A 14806-nucleotide genomic window follows, 5' to 3' on the forward strand; every position below is an offset into this window, starting at 1 on the left:
GCAGAAAAACACTTCTTTCTAGCCTAGCACTGAACAGTTGGATCACATTATTATATTTGCTGCTTTTGTAGCCTGTGAGTATTTGTAAGTGTATGTATAGATATATTCGCAGTCATGGGGGAGAGGGGCAACAGCGGTACTGTTTCTGTGAGCCCCTGGGGGACAGTTGGAGCAGCAGAGGTGGCTCTTCAAGAGAGGTGCCCATGCTGAGGGTCCACTGAGAGCACCTGGGTTATTGCAACAGGGGTTGCAGTGAGATTTTTGTTTTTATGCGTTTTAAAATGAGATGCATTAGTGCAAGGTTTGAGCCAGCTTGACTCCTTGCCTTACATTCAGCAGAAGTTATTAAACAGATATAAAAGCAGCTAGGTAAATTATCCTGCTGCTGCTGCTCCCTGGCACTTCACAAGCCAGCTGGGAGTTCGAGGCAGGATTGGTGCAACATGCAGCCATGGCTGTCCTGCTTTGGGTCCCAAGCTGGGAGACATCCCTGTGCTGCATCATACCACTTCAGGGAATTCACAGAGAGCCACCTGCTTCCCATGGGCCAAATGCAACCTGTAGAGCCCATGCTTGGCAGTCACAGAGACAGCAGTCACTTGGAACAGGACACTGCCGTGCTGGGCACCGGCCCTCCCATCCCTCTGCCTTTTACCTGTCACCTCATGGTCACATGCACCCCTCTATGGCAGGGAAGCATGTCTGTAACACTACCACCAATGTTTTAGCTTGCAAGCCACAGATCAAAGCTTTAGAAGTTAAATTAAATCAGTAACATATGGTCCACAGTGCCTGAATGAAGGTCATAAGGAAATCCATGGCAGAACAGGGACTGAAACTTGGGATTTCAGAGCTCTGCAGTGCAACCTGCCCCTTTTTCCCTTCCATATTGCCCCCCTGGATCCCCAATACAATTGGGGTTTCCCTAAATCCTTGTGTTATCACTAGTTATACAGGACCAGTGTAAGAATGACTAAGTAAGTTTATTTGAACCACACACAATACAGTCGGCAGGTCTATTTTTCTCTACAGCTGCACCAAATACATTTAGGTTTGCACTGGCATAGTTTGCTAAGACCACTGTTCAATCACTAGCAGTGCTTATGTCTTTGGCAAGGATGAAAATCTGATGCTTTAGGGAGAGGAAAAGCCATAATCCACTCTCACAGTAAAACCTGCATAGTAGTACAAAGGACAGAAAAAAAATTCTATCCATACCCTTGCAGGGAATCAGATTAATCCTCAAAACATGGGATTTGATTATCTTTGTTTGAGGTTATCATTAAAAAAAAAAAGAACCTATACATTGCTAAAAATATCCACACAGCATTTACTTTATGAAGAAAGTATGATTTATTGAGCAAAAACGAATTACTGGCTTCTCAGTGTTAATCTTTGATAAACACGTGCTGGGTTTAAGAAACCATCAAGGAGAGCAGAACTTTGCAAATTGAAAGAAACCATTCAACTCCACGAGATGATTTTTTTCCCCCCCTTATTACTCCTTTCATGAGACACCTGGGGACATTGTTCACACACTGTTGACAGCTTTCACACCACTGCTTTTCCTCTGTTATCCTTACCCCTCTCTTCAGCACTTGTCTCCAGGTGGCAATACACAAAATAGTTGTATTTGCAAGGGGTGCCAGTGCAGGCTCCTAGCCAACTGTTTGAAATTAAAAGGGCCCTCTCCTTCCTTGCTGCTTGGTTGCTTCGAGTTGCTGCTGCAGAACCCAGCCTCCTTGACTCACCAGGTACTAAGTACTCTGATACTTAACACCTGGTTACTGCTTGGCCCATGCAGGGTACACACAGAGCATTTATGGCTGTTTCTTGTTGTAAAACCACCATCCCACTAACAGGCAGAGTAACAGCCTCCTCACTAACACTGGACAACATTCAAACACCATCTAAACTTTTAATATTGCAACCATAAGTATACACTCAGGCTTCCAATGCATATGATTTTCTCTGTAACCTCCCAAAACAGGGAGGTTACGCAGCCTGATAGGATGCTTCACACACCACAGGGAAGGGGTGCCCAAGCAGAGGTATACATAAACAGGGTCTTGAAATACCAGCATGAGAAATTTCTTTTGACCCCAAAGCGCATCTACCACGACAGACATACACAAATAACTGCAACACTTTCTGCTGGAGCTGTGAGTAGCTGCTGCAGTCCCTGTCCACCACCAGTACCTGTAAACATGCCCAAAAGTGCAACAGTGGCACTTAAGGAAAGTACCTTTGGTTTCATGCTACAGTAAAACTGGGAGGAAGGTCCTACCTAAGGGAGGCACAAGCTGGTTCCTCACTACTGCTCAGGAAGGCAGAGGCCCAGCTGTCGTGACCATTTGGCATAAGAAAGATGAACTATGCGGCTCATGTTAAGAAAAGCCTATTATTCCAGTAATAGCTGAGCACAGTGACCAGCTGATCACCTCTCATTTCTTCTGAGGTTTTGCTCCCACCACTGACGGCAGCCATCCTGTGATGCTGGTCCCTGCTGCTTGTTACCTTTCCAGATGAGCACCTCTGCTTGCTTCCCCCCTGACTCTTGAAGAGCTCCCCAGCACACGCCTGCCAATTCTCGTCATTTGCAGCCCAAACCCTCTTCAAAGCTCCCTTTGCCTCTGATGCCTACAAGCATGTGTGCCCCTTTCCCCGACACACACGGCTCAGCTAGAGTTTAGGCAGCTTGTGCACGAACACGGCTGCTGATTATGCAGGCCAACAGGGCTCTCCTGCTTCTCACAGCCCCTGCCTGGCTGTACGCATCTGCTGTCTCATCTCTTAAGCCATCCATTGTGGGGCACAGGATCCATCCTGTAAATAAAAATTCTGTGTATGCTGTGTTCCAGTGCCTTTCAAATTAGAAACACAGGCTGCAATTTGGCTCTTGGATGCAACTGTTAACAAAAATAACAGCAACAACAAACCCTTCTGCAAGAAGAGTATCTGTGTGCAAATATGACCTCTGTAATCTTACCAAGGTCAAGCATACCAAGGCCAATCTGCTGTGTGAGAATATAAATCAAAGCTGTCCAGAGACTGATTTCATTTACAAGGTTTGTAACCATTCTGGACAGAACAAATGTCACTTGCTTGCTTGAGCTCCTTGCTCCTCCTCCACCATGTCTTTGCTCCTCCACTTCCACCCCAGCCTCTACCCGCCTGGCAACACCTCCTGACCTCCTTTGCTCTTGAAGGCTCCTCTTCTAGCAAGAAAGCTGTGGCTCATACACAACAGCCAGTCATGCCAGGCCAGTTTACTTAAATTATGCAAAAATTTCCACAGGTGCAATTAGCACAGAGCCACGAGGGCACTCACCTGCGGGTTACGTGCCATTCAGAGTACCGGTCACAATTAAAACAAACTGCACACCAGCTTCTTTACTATTGCGTTCACAGATCTGTAAAACAAACCCGAAGCACACATCTGTGGTGAGTATTAGAGTCTGGGCACAGATCCTGTGAAATCACATGGTTTCCGTTGTGGAACTAAAAAGACTTCTCCAAGAATGTGTGAAACACACAGCCCAAATTCTCCATTTCTTTCTGTGCTCTCCGGCTGTTTGCATGGCTAAGTTAAGGCAGCAAGTTCTGTTTCTTTATCTGGCAGCTTTCAAAGCACACCCTGATCTGCAAACCGAAGGAGCGAGCACAGGATCCTGCAAGCAACCTCCCTCTCAAGCAAGCACCGAGTTAACTTAATCCCACTCCACAAAACAGGTTGCTGCCTTCAGACTGGAGCCCCGCAAGGAAAGAGTACAGCGGTTGCCTCGCTCCCAGCAGCCATCTTGCAGCCTGTCTGCAGGTGTGCCTGCTGAGCTGCAGCAGGGCCTGGGTGCCGGCACAGCACAAACTTCATGTTCTGAATGTTAACTTTAGTTACCATAGCCAGACAATGCTGCCAGTGGTGTGGAAGAAAAAATTGCTGCAGCCAGCTGTGCTGTTCACAGTCGGATGGTTTCTGTGTAGCTCCAAATGGTTATGGCTGTTGTGGCCAAGGACAGAATGATGGATGACCTACACACAGTGTCCAAGCAGGGAGAATCGCAGAAGTTCACTTTGGGGTTGTTAAAATGCTAATCTGGGTTAGTTAACAAAAGCCGAATGGAATAGAAAAGTTAGGGAAATAAACACAACTCATATGTTATATATGTGCACTACAGATTTGATCTCTGTGGTTACACAAACATTTGACTTTGGAAGTGGGACAATTCAACAGCCGTCCTGTTTGAATAAACTGAGTCAACTTCTGATATTAGCTGTACTGTAATTACTGTCAAACCACAACAAGGTAAAGTGTCCTATGGCAGACAACACACAGAGCTGCAAACAGCATCGGAAGAGCAGTAATACGATGTTTTACTGCACACCTCTTCCACGTGACATGGGAACAAATCAGAACCTACTTTCTTTTGAACTCCAGGCTGGCACCTATTCACATAACAAGTAACAACTTAATAAAATGGCTTAGACGGATTTTAACGGTAACTGCAGTAGCTTATCTGATCCATAAGAAGAGATCATCTGTTCTAACAGCAGTTTTGAAGAAAGCAACATTTGAACTGTTTTAATTACACACAGAGCTGCTAAGACTGAAAATAACTTATACTACCCAATGCAAATAATATGCCTTCCATCTTTTCTTAATTACTCGTGAAGCAAATTATTACCTTACCCCATGGAAAGACATCTGATTTCTCTTAACTGGAATTATAGGTATGTTTAACACACAAATATGTAATCAACCACCATATCCTTTATTCAGTAAGCACTGCAAACACATAGCGCATTCTCTGAAAAATACCACAGACTGAAACACAAGTAAGCCCAACATAAGCTTATGAGCACAGAAACTGTTCTTGTAACTGGTTCCTTTGTCTTGCAAAGAAAGATCATAACTGAAATGGTCTCTGTCATAGTGCTCATTTGACACTTGATGAAAACTAGCCATATTCTCCAAGGATTTCCACTTGACTTCACTGCACTTGATTTCACATTTCTGTCTTTTTCTGAAGGAAGTATAACCTAAGTATTTCAATGTTTTTGTACAGGTTCTGTCCAGCTAACCGGGCTTCACATGACTTCAAGGGATATTGAATGCTGTGTTAAGTGCAATAGCATTTTAAAAAATAATAACAGACATAATGATCAAGAGCTGCAGCCTCTGTGTGACTGACTGTAGTAAAACCAGAAGATGTTATTACAAATACTTAATATACGCTTTGAAGTGAGCTTCTATGACGTACTTTCTTTACCTTCACGTATCTTATGACAGGACAGATCAGACTGAAGACTGATTTAGTCAGAATTAATTGCATATGTAATTAAGCACTCTATCTTAATGTGTGCACTTCATAAGTCTACATCAAAGTTACTGCAGCTCCAAGGGCCGAAGTATCAGCTCTAACAGTCGGCTCAGCTCAGCCACACAAAAGAGGTAGGAACATTCAGATGGTCCAGCTAACAGGGCCTGGGAGACTTGGGGAGGGGTGGGAGGGGAGATGCAGCCATACAGCTGGTTTGTAGAGCTTTGACAGGGCCATCACTGTATTCCCGGCACACACTCCTGCATCACACAAAGCATGGTTAGAAGATGATATTATCTTTGTTGCATCTCAACTACAAATGAGAACAGGTACCAACAGACTGCAGGATAGGAGGGAGGACAGTAGCTGTTTACTGTAAATGAAGATGCAGATGAAAGAGAGAAGCCTGTTAAATAAACCAATTTAGAGCCTCTGGGTTATACCGTTTTGACTGTTCTTTTGAAAACTGAGCTACATAATTCAGATCTGTAATAAATTTTGACTACAAACTTTCTCTTCCTGTTTTTAAAACAACTGGGCTTTATATTGGTTAATATAAAAACTGTTAAAGTTCGTGGTTATATAGAAAAAGAAATCAGAGCACTCAACTGGCAATTTGTATTTATCTAAGCCAGAGTAAATGTTTATACAATATCTGCCAACATAACAGAATATACCCGCCACTTACTACATTAAACACAGTTACGTACAGCTTAATCTACTGAATAGTAACTTAAGTAGACTTTAGAGGTAGACAGAATTTTATACTGTGAATAAAGCACAAAAAAGGTCTATTCTCTTTTCCAACAAAAGTGATTGCAAGGATTTACAATGAGCTTCCTGTTAGACTTGGAAAAAGGAAAAGAACCTCAGAAAATTCACAGTTAAAGTATTTGTATGTGAGAGCAACACAGCAACAGTAAAAGCCTCTAACACAGTGGGAAGCTGTTCCTTCAAATAATATTTAAGTGAATATATAAACATTAGTAGAGAAAGACTAACAACTTAGAACACAAAGATATACCCATAAAGATGCATGTTTTACCCAAAGGAAATAACCAGAGAAAGAATGCCACCCAGTTACAGAGCCCTGAACAGTATTTTAGAGGAAGTTTGCTGTAATTCCTGCATGTTATGTGTGAAATGTGCGCGTGTGTAGATGGATAAGCTACAATACCATCTGTACAGCAAGTACCACATATGTGAGCATTATGAATTATCAGGGCTGCTGCTATGCTCAACAGTAAATGTATTCTAAGCCACACACACATATAAATACAAATGACTTTACACGCTGAAGGCCGAATTTTGCTCGAAGTACTCACAGGCTAATGCCTGTAACACAGACATAATCTTGACCAGAAGTGAGGAACAACTTCAAGATTAGAGGAAGGCCACCAATTTAAGACTAACACAGAGCTATATTCATGCGGATGCCCGCCGGAACCGCAAGATCTTCAACATATCAACCTAAAGCATACTTAATTGCATTTTCCAGCTTACAAGTCAGAGCACAACGAAAACCATCCAAAAACAAAAACCCTTTAAAATACGGGCATATCATCCACCTGGAAACATCCGTGTGACCTTTACTCGCCACCCAGCGATTACAACTAGCCCAGGAGGCTCCGAGCCCCTTCTACCCGCAGCCTGATTCGCTGCCCTCTCTCTTTCCGCAGCTCCCCCCGCTCCAAAAGTTTCTGGGCTCCACACCTGAACGCGGCGGGCGGCAGAAGGCGAGCAGCACCCGGCGCAGGGACGCTCCCAACCCGGCTCCCGGTTAGTTTCCATCCAGATCCGCCGGGAGCAGCCGTGCAGCTCCCTCTGCCTCCCAGCGCCCGCCCGCCGCCGCAGAGCCCCCAAACCACGCTCACCGTCCCTTCCCCACCCGCCCCGGGGCGCTTTCGCCGGGGACCAACCCGGCGGCCCGGCTCCGCTGCGGCTCCCCCGCTCCCGCAAGTGCTCCGGCTCTGCTCGGCTCGGCTCGGCAGCGCCGCCGCGTACCTGCCGCTGCCCGCGGCCGCCGCCCGCCGGCGGGGCTGCCTGCTGCGGGGCTGCTTCTCCGCCCGCTGCCCCCACCAGGCGCCCCCATCCCGGCGCTCCGCTCGCTACCGAGCCAGCACGGGGGAGGCGCGCCCCGCAGAGCCCACCCCTTCCCGCCCAACCCGCCGCCGCTTTTTTTTTTTTTTTTTTAATTTTTCCTTTTTTTTTTTTTTTTTTTTTTCCCATTCCCTCCCCTTTCCCGTGTTTATTTTCACCCGCCCCGCGCCGCGCCCAGCCTCGGCTCCGCCTCCCGCCCCCGCCAACTTTCCGCTGCCCCCCGTCCCACCGCCGCCCTCACCGCCCCGGCGGATCTCCGTGCACTGCCGTGATGCGGTGGGCAGACGGCAGCCCCGGCCCCGGCCCCAGCCCCGCCCTGGGCAGCACCGGGTGCGGCGCCGCTCCCGGCCGCCGCCCTCGCTCTGAGTCCTGGCCCCTTAACGCGCCGCCGCCGCTTCGTGAGGGAGCAGCGGGTGCGGGCTGCCGGGGCTCGGGGTGCAGAGAACTTGACGGGTGGTGGGGAGCGGCCGAGTGGGGAGCGTCCTTGAAATGACATCGTCAAGTGCCTGCCCCGAATCCCCGGAGAGGTTCCAGGAACAAAGGGTTTCATCCCAGAAATGAAGTCTGGGAAATAGCTGTCGCTCATTCGTTGTTGTTGTTGTTGTTATTATTATTATTACATTAAATTAATTAAGGCTTAAAGTGCCACAAAATATCTGGGAAGGAAAAGAAAAAAAAAAGGAATACTCACCAAACTCCATCATCTACACTTGTTTGATGGGAAAATGGAAAAATTCTGAGTAAAAGTAATTTGGAGGTTGTCTCTGAAGAAACGTCTCAGCCATTCACATGCTATCCCCAGGTTCCTGCCCCTGCATCCACCTGAGTGCATCCCGGGGCCTGGCCATTGCCTGCGTCCCCTTGCTCCCCGTGTTACTCCTGCCCTGAGAGACAAGGGCCTGATGCTCCCAGGTAGTTCTGGGGCCAATCCTGCTGGATTTTGCATGCATGCTATTCGCAGTGGGAGCGTTGCCTCTTGAGAACCGATTCATCTAAGCAAGGGCGCCAGGATTTGGCCCATAGTAAATTCTCTTTAGAGATGGTTCCAACACAATCTCTCAGCCATGGGAATAGGATGTTTTTGGCAACTCAGGCCCTTGGCTGTCTCTCTGATGTTTCCTAGTGGTGACAGGCTAAAGGCGAGATCATTATGGGCTTCCTTGCAGCAAACACAGCGTGGCTATGTTGTGCCCCAGGAGCTGCTGCCTGGTTAGAGGTGTAAAGATGGTATTTTCTCCTTCTCAGGAGCAGCCCTAATCTGAAGAGCATCACAATTTGCACAGCACATGGAAACAGGAGACCATTCTATTGGTTGGGAATCAAATTGCAACCTGAGGATGCAAAAAGCTTAGAGCATGAATGTGCCTACCCCAACAAGGTTCCAGGTGCAGCTCTGGGGCCTCCCCATCGGCAGCCGAGCTCTCAGAGCAGATTTTCTGCTGCATGCGTTTATCAGAAGTGTGTATGCCAAGGTGTGAGCTGCCTGCACTGGGGCATTACAAATTTGGTATGTGCTTCTCTGATTTTTAAATCCCCGATGGTGGTGCCAGCCAGAAAAACTGCACTCCTAGAGAGCCACCTGTATTTTCACTCAATCTAAACTGTGTAGCTGCTCAGCTGCCCCTGCCATGGGGCATGGGAAGTAGCACAGCCTGGGGCATCTGCTTGGGCTGTGGCTGCACGCTCCCTGCTGCTCCTTCAGCTTGTGCGAAGGGGCCTTTCCTCCCCACTGCACAGCCCAGCCACAACTGAAGGCTTCCTTCTACCGGGCTGAGAGCTTAACGCGTTTTAAATCTCCTTCTGCTGCAATTAGGCAGATGACATAATGTTGAGCATCAGATTGCCTTGCTGTGCGGCAAAGGGTTTCAGTTTCAAGTAGAGCATTTTGGAGGATTTTGGGGTAGTCAAGTGTAGATCTATCTACGTTGAAGTATTAAATATGGTATTTTATTATAGTTTCAAAATTTGCTGCATGGCTAGAAACCACTTTATGTAAGGATTTAAAGTATGTGCATTTACAATATGTGTGCAGTCAGGGAATTATACAGCCACAGGTTTTTAAACACCAATATATGCAGGTTCCTATTGATATGATAAACCATCAGTTACATGTGCTACAAAGCTTCTTAAATCCTCATTGACACAATAGACCACTATTGTGTCAATAGTGTGCAGATTAATGGGGTATTGTCAGGCTATTTTAGGCCTTAACTTTCATTTATCCTAAAACTTGTTCTTCATTGTAACTCTTAACCTTTGGATTCTGCCAACACATTTCTTGTCACAAATATATTAATGGAATTAAAAGAAACCTGGCTTTTAAATGTTAATTACCCTTACAATGATTGATTTGTAAAAGAAACACATCAGCAGAATCTAAAAGTACAGAGGCACAATCGAATGGACCAAGACCAAGAGCCAGGAATGCCTGAGGAGCAGCTCCGGCTCCGGTGAGACTGTCCCTGTGTACGAAATGGTAATGAGACCACTTACTCACCCTATCTCATAGGTATATCTTATGGATTATTCCTATTGTCTAAAGTATTTTTCACCCTCTAAGTGTTTTACAGACTTAAGCAACACTAATGCCCACGAATTTGAAAATGTAAGCAGAATATTCAAAATTTACATACAGATAAAAGAAACACCATCTGTTAGAAGAACAAATCGAGATTTTGCTTCATTAAAATATGGGTAATATGAAACTAATGTGTGTTTAAACCAGACATTTCATTCCACTTGAATTCCTCCATTAGTTTTATAACCAAGGTTGAATTGGGTTTAGGAAGCACAACCATTCATTAAAATCACTACATTGGCCACATGATTTGTTAAGAAAACGCAAGCCCACACACTGCGGGGCAGCTTGCACGTTTGGAAAACCGCCTTTGGGGTGCCACTGCCTAGGAAAGTTTTGCTGGAATGGCGCATCCCCCAAATGCTGAGGAAAATGGCATTGATGGTTTCTCTCTGCCTGAGCCAGAGCTGAATCAGTGACTCAGCACACTAGTGCATGGACGCGATGACTTCTGAATGAAATCTGAAACTTATATTTTCAGGACATGTTCATTTAAACTATGTCATTTCCAATAAAAACAGCAAATGTCAGTTACAGAAGAACAGTCAAATCACAGCAGTGCCAGGATGTGATGATGTTATATCATGACTCATTATACTTTAGCTAAATATTTTCCTCCTTCCTCCTGTTTCTTTCCTCCAAAAGGCACCACATTTCAACAGTGTGTACAGACATCTGCCTACTGCATGACAGTGTACAAAGTAATTGATAGGTAATTTACTATGGATTAGGTGTTTAATTTCTGGTGAAGCAGAAATGCGCAGTTTTTATATTCGCTGTCCTTAAACTGAAGTTGCAAAGTGCAGATGTTACAACTTAACCTTGACTGTAATTAATTTTGATAATAAAAGAGAATAGAATTTATTTCTTATGAGTGCATGAAGTTAGCTGGACAATTTAAGGCTCTATTCAATGAGTAATGCTCTCACAGCAGGGGTAAATATTGGTCTGCCTGATAATATTAGTTTCTATTAACAACCTAGAAATGCTATTTTCATACAGCTCTGGTTTTATGTGCCTTAGTGCCTTCTCAACATCTGGGGAGCCACTGCACAGGGCAGGACAAGCTGTTATGTGAATAAATGTAGAAATTTTTCTAAAAAAGCAGGCTTTTAATCTCTACAGATTGGTGGAGAATCCTTTCAATTTTTTAAGAACATAAATAAAGAAATTAAGAAGCTCAAGCTATAACGTTTCACCGCTTATCACCAGAACAAGGTTAAACTGTGCCAGCTGAAGCTGATAGCTTGTTAAGGTATTCCACTATTAACTTGCTGAATGTGTAATTACATGAGAACAATGCTCACACTATTTGTGGCTTTAGACTTTTGTCTCCACAAACCCTTACTGTAGGTATTGTCCTGTTTGTGGCCACTTATTCACCCCCATTGCCTATGGCATAGATCCGAAGAAAATGGGTCTTTAATCTGCCTGGAGACCATATTTAGATCCTACTCTCACTCAGTCACCATACACCTTGTTGCCTAGGGAAATATAGGTGGAAATCCCACTGTTTGGCTGGCAAAGCAGTAAAACAAAGCCAGCCATTTTCCTTCTCTGAGTCCTGAGCTTGCAGCAGTATCAATAGAGTCAGAAGTGAGACATTTCAGAACATTGTTGCTCATGATTTACACCAATTGGCTAAAAATAACGAATTGCTAATATAACAAGCCTGTGCTGTGTTGATACAGGTAAATGATTGGTTATAAGTCAAGTACTGTATAAAGAGTGGTAAGTGTAAAAAAAGATGTTGTACTTTTACCTCTGTAAATAGTATCCAATTCAGGTTGCACATTAGTAGAGTTCTTCGTAATGTTTGAAGGAAAGAAAATATTTTTCTCCTATTTTCCAAATGATGTGAAACCCCCTTTTTCACTCGTTAGCTCTCAGAAAATTATAGGAGGTGCTTTTAAGTGATTAGCATTTTGTAAAATATAGGTAGCACAGAACAATTTCAACACTTTCTTTTAGCATCTTTTTGAGTACTGTGTTGAGAGTTGTTTTTAAAGTATTTCTGACTGTCAAAACCTCAATTTTAATATCATTGTTCTTTCTGTTTTATATCTTTCTAGCCTGCCTCCTCATTTAGAGAGATGTATAGAAACCTCAGGTTGTATGCCTGTCATCTTGAAGGTGTAGCGATGATTTTCTGCTAAGGCTGATGGGCTGTGCATCCTCAACTTGGCAACTTTACTCTGGTTCTGTGTTGTGTCAACATTTGTATATGCTTCCATGCCTGTCATTTATCTTTCTGGCTAGTATAAGAAATGGGTGCATGCTGCTATTCCATGCCCACCCATGATCATCAGACATCAGTTTGTCTTGAGAAGCACACCAAACACCATCTCTGTCTTGAATATTTAAGTGATGAATATAATAACTGCTCTTGGTTCTTACTGAGGCCAAAGTTGGAATGAAATTCAATCTGCTGGCTCTCCAATTCCACCATCTCCTCTAGGGAGGCAGAGGAGAAGTGCCAGTAATTAATAAAAATAATTGGAAAACATAATTTTTTTAATGCTTTGGAAGCACTGCATGGGTCAGCCAGTGGGGCTCGCGTGGGATCCTGCAGAGATGAAGCCAAGTCAGGAAAGGTCAAAAATTCCTCCCTGCTGAGGCCATGGGGCTGGAAGCCTCAGCAAAGAAAAGCCATAGCCACAATGTTTGTAATGTCTTGTCCTGTGTATTTTACTACTTGAAATGTGCTTATAGTGAAATCTGGATGACTGTATGTCAAAGCTAATAAAAGGGATTCAAGCAGTGAACATAACCGGGCACAGTCTTGCTGTAAAACTGGTCTTTCCTGCCTGCAAGCTCTCTATCCACCTTAACTTTGAAAAGCAAGCTCTTTCAGGCCAACAATTCTGGCCATGGCACTTTCCTGCAAGGGTAAAGTGTGCTTAATTCCTGGCCCTTGCTAAAGGATAACTTTTAGGAAAAAATAAAAATCCCTGACAGGGTGGGGCATTACAGGGCAGAGGGCTGGGAGTGGAAAAGCCCAGGATTGGGGCATTGCCACGGTGCCATTTGGGGCCAGGTGCAGAGTGGTATGTGCTGCAAACATCCCCAAATGTCTACAGCAACCACTGAAAGCAAGAAAACTCCATTTTCCGTACAGTGATTAGCTTTTCAGTTAGGTATATTACATCACCTATCATTTGATGGGGAATTCATTTCAAACATCTAAGGTAACATCAACAAAATACTGTAATTAGATTTAATGGCATGCTTCCAAGATTAATAGGCAATCTTCCTCACAGCCTACAATTTTAATTTCCAAAATTTCGTTTGTCATACAGCTACTCAGTCAGTATAGATTCACCATCTGCAGTGTTTACCTACACTTTTCCTCACTAGTAGTAAAATGTACTGCCTTTTTCAGGCACAGATTAGAAGACATATTAGTAACAAATCTATGCTTACAGTATATAATCACAAGATGACAAGACGCTTAATGTTATCTATTTAATTATATATAGCAATGTCTCTTACACAAAATCACTTTTCAATCCCATTTTAGGGGATTACCTAATCCTATAATTGATTCTGTGTGATGAATCCCCTTTGTCCTGTGGAGACCCAGTGACCTTCAGAACAGAAACAGGCCTGAAAACCTGCTATTATTTCACTGTTATTTATGTGTAAATTACCAGATAATGTAGGATGGGAACAGATTATAATTTTTTCCTTTTATTTACCTCACTGGTCTCAGACTTGAAGTGTTTTATGTCCTGGCTCAGAAGATACAGTATTCCCTATCAGTAAGAATGACCAGAGGCAAGATTGATGTTTTCTTTAAGGTAAATCAAATATTCTCCTAGAAATTTAGCCAATCATATAGGTTCCCAAGCAGCTCAGAGCTACAGTAAAACTAGTATCTACTGTAACTGTCATATCCCCTAACTTGCAGTTAGTGGGTGAGACAATTGCTTATTGGTTATAAATACCAGCAGATTAGTTTATCTACTGATTAGTATCACATTACTCATGCCAGAGTCCATAAAATCCAACATGAATCAGCTTGACTCCGTATACCAACAATCGCATCCTACACAAAGGTGAGTCCATAGGTATCAGCTGATGACAGACGTGAATATTTTAATGTTACAGAAAACAAGCAATTAGCCATGTGTACATGTACAGACTCACACAGACACATCCACAGATGCACATAAACCTTGCTCCTTCACTGTCCTGCCAAATATAACTCCATGGATTAAAGCTTTACATATGACCCTAAGAATGTAATTTAGTACAGTCTGAATCCCCCTTGCGCAAGCCTGAGGTAGCTGCTTGGGCTGTCACAGCTAAGCAGCTGTCCAGCCTAACACTGACTCAGGAGCCAAAAACCTGCCTCATTTAGGTGACAGTGAAACAGTTGTAAAGGATCAGACAGACATTTTTCATGTTTGATGTGGGGAGGGTGCTCAGAAAATAGCTAATGCCAGTAATCACTAAAGATAGAAAGGTAAACAAACGGCTTGTAAATTTATATCTGCTTGAACTCTGAAATAAAACCTTGCCATATTTCTCTGATGCATTCCTATCCAGAGAGAGCATAGACCTTCATCCTAGGTTTGAAGAAAGATGATCAAACTATTTACTTTTACCTCTGTCATACATACAGAAAGTCCATGGCCCACACACAATCAGTAATGGCAGAAGCGGTTGCCTTTGGCATGCTAACCTGAGTTTCTGTTTAGTGTATTCCCCTTCTCAGTAGCCAACTTTATCCTAGAATATTTTGTTCTTGGACATAGGTGAATATTGTAATTTTTTTTTTCAACACTTATTGCCTTATCTAATATTA

At 43.9% G+C, this 14806-nt stretch overlaps 1 protein-coding gene and 1 long non-coding RNA gene across 16 annotated transcripts in view; one reads left to right on the top strand and one right to left on the bottom strand.

Annotated features, from left to right (window-relative positions):
* The window catches only part of LOC137863112 (uncharacterized), a 160675-nt gene extending 154820 nt beyond the window's left edge, over nt 1–5855 (top strand). The window contains exon 11 of the long non-coding RNA XR_011100695.1: nt 3623–5855. This is a non-coding gene — a long non-coding RNA (uncharacterized lncRNA). The remainder of the gene's footprint in view (nt 1–3622) is intronic.
* SEMA6D (semaphorin 6D) overlaps nt 1–14806 on the bottom strand; it is a 233526-nt gene that overhangs the window by 22930 nt on the left and 195790 nt on the right. For 7 of the 15 annotated variants that reach the window (XM_068695975.1, XM_068695970.1, XM_068695973.1 and 4 more), the window contains exon 1: nt 7660–7783. The exons of 2 other annotated variants lie outside the window; for them this stretch is intronic. Coding sequence is in view for 1 of the 13 variants with exons in the window: in XM_068695976.1 (XP_068552077.1) it covers nt 7032–7109 (78 nt within the window). In the remaining 12 variants the exon portion in view is untranslated. 6 more of the 15 variants (XM_068695968.1, XM_068695971.1, XM_068695979.1 and 3 more) reach the window with 6 other exon arrangements.

Source organism: Anas acuta, chromosome 12, assembly GCF_963932015.1.
Source record: "Anas acuta chromosome 12, bAnaAcu1.1, whole genome shotgun sequence".
Classification (NCBI taxonomy): domain Eukaryota; kingdom Metazoa; phylum Chordata; class Aves; order Anseriformes; family Anatidae; genus Anas; species Anas acuta.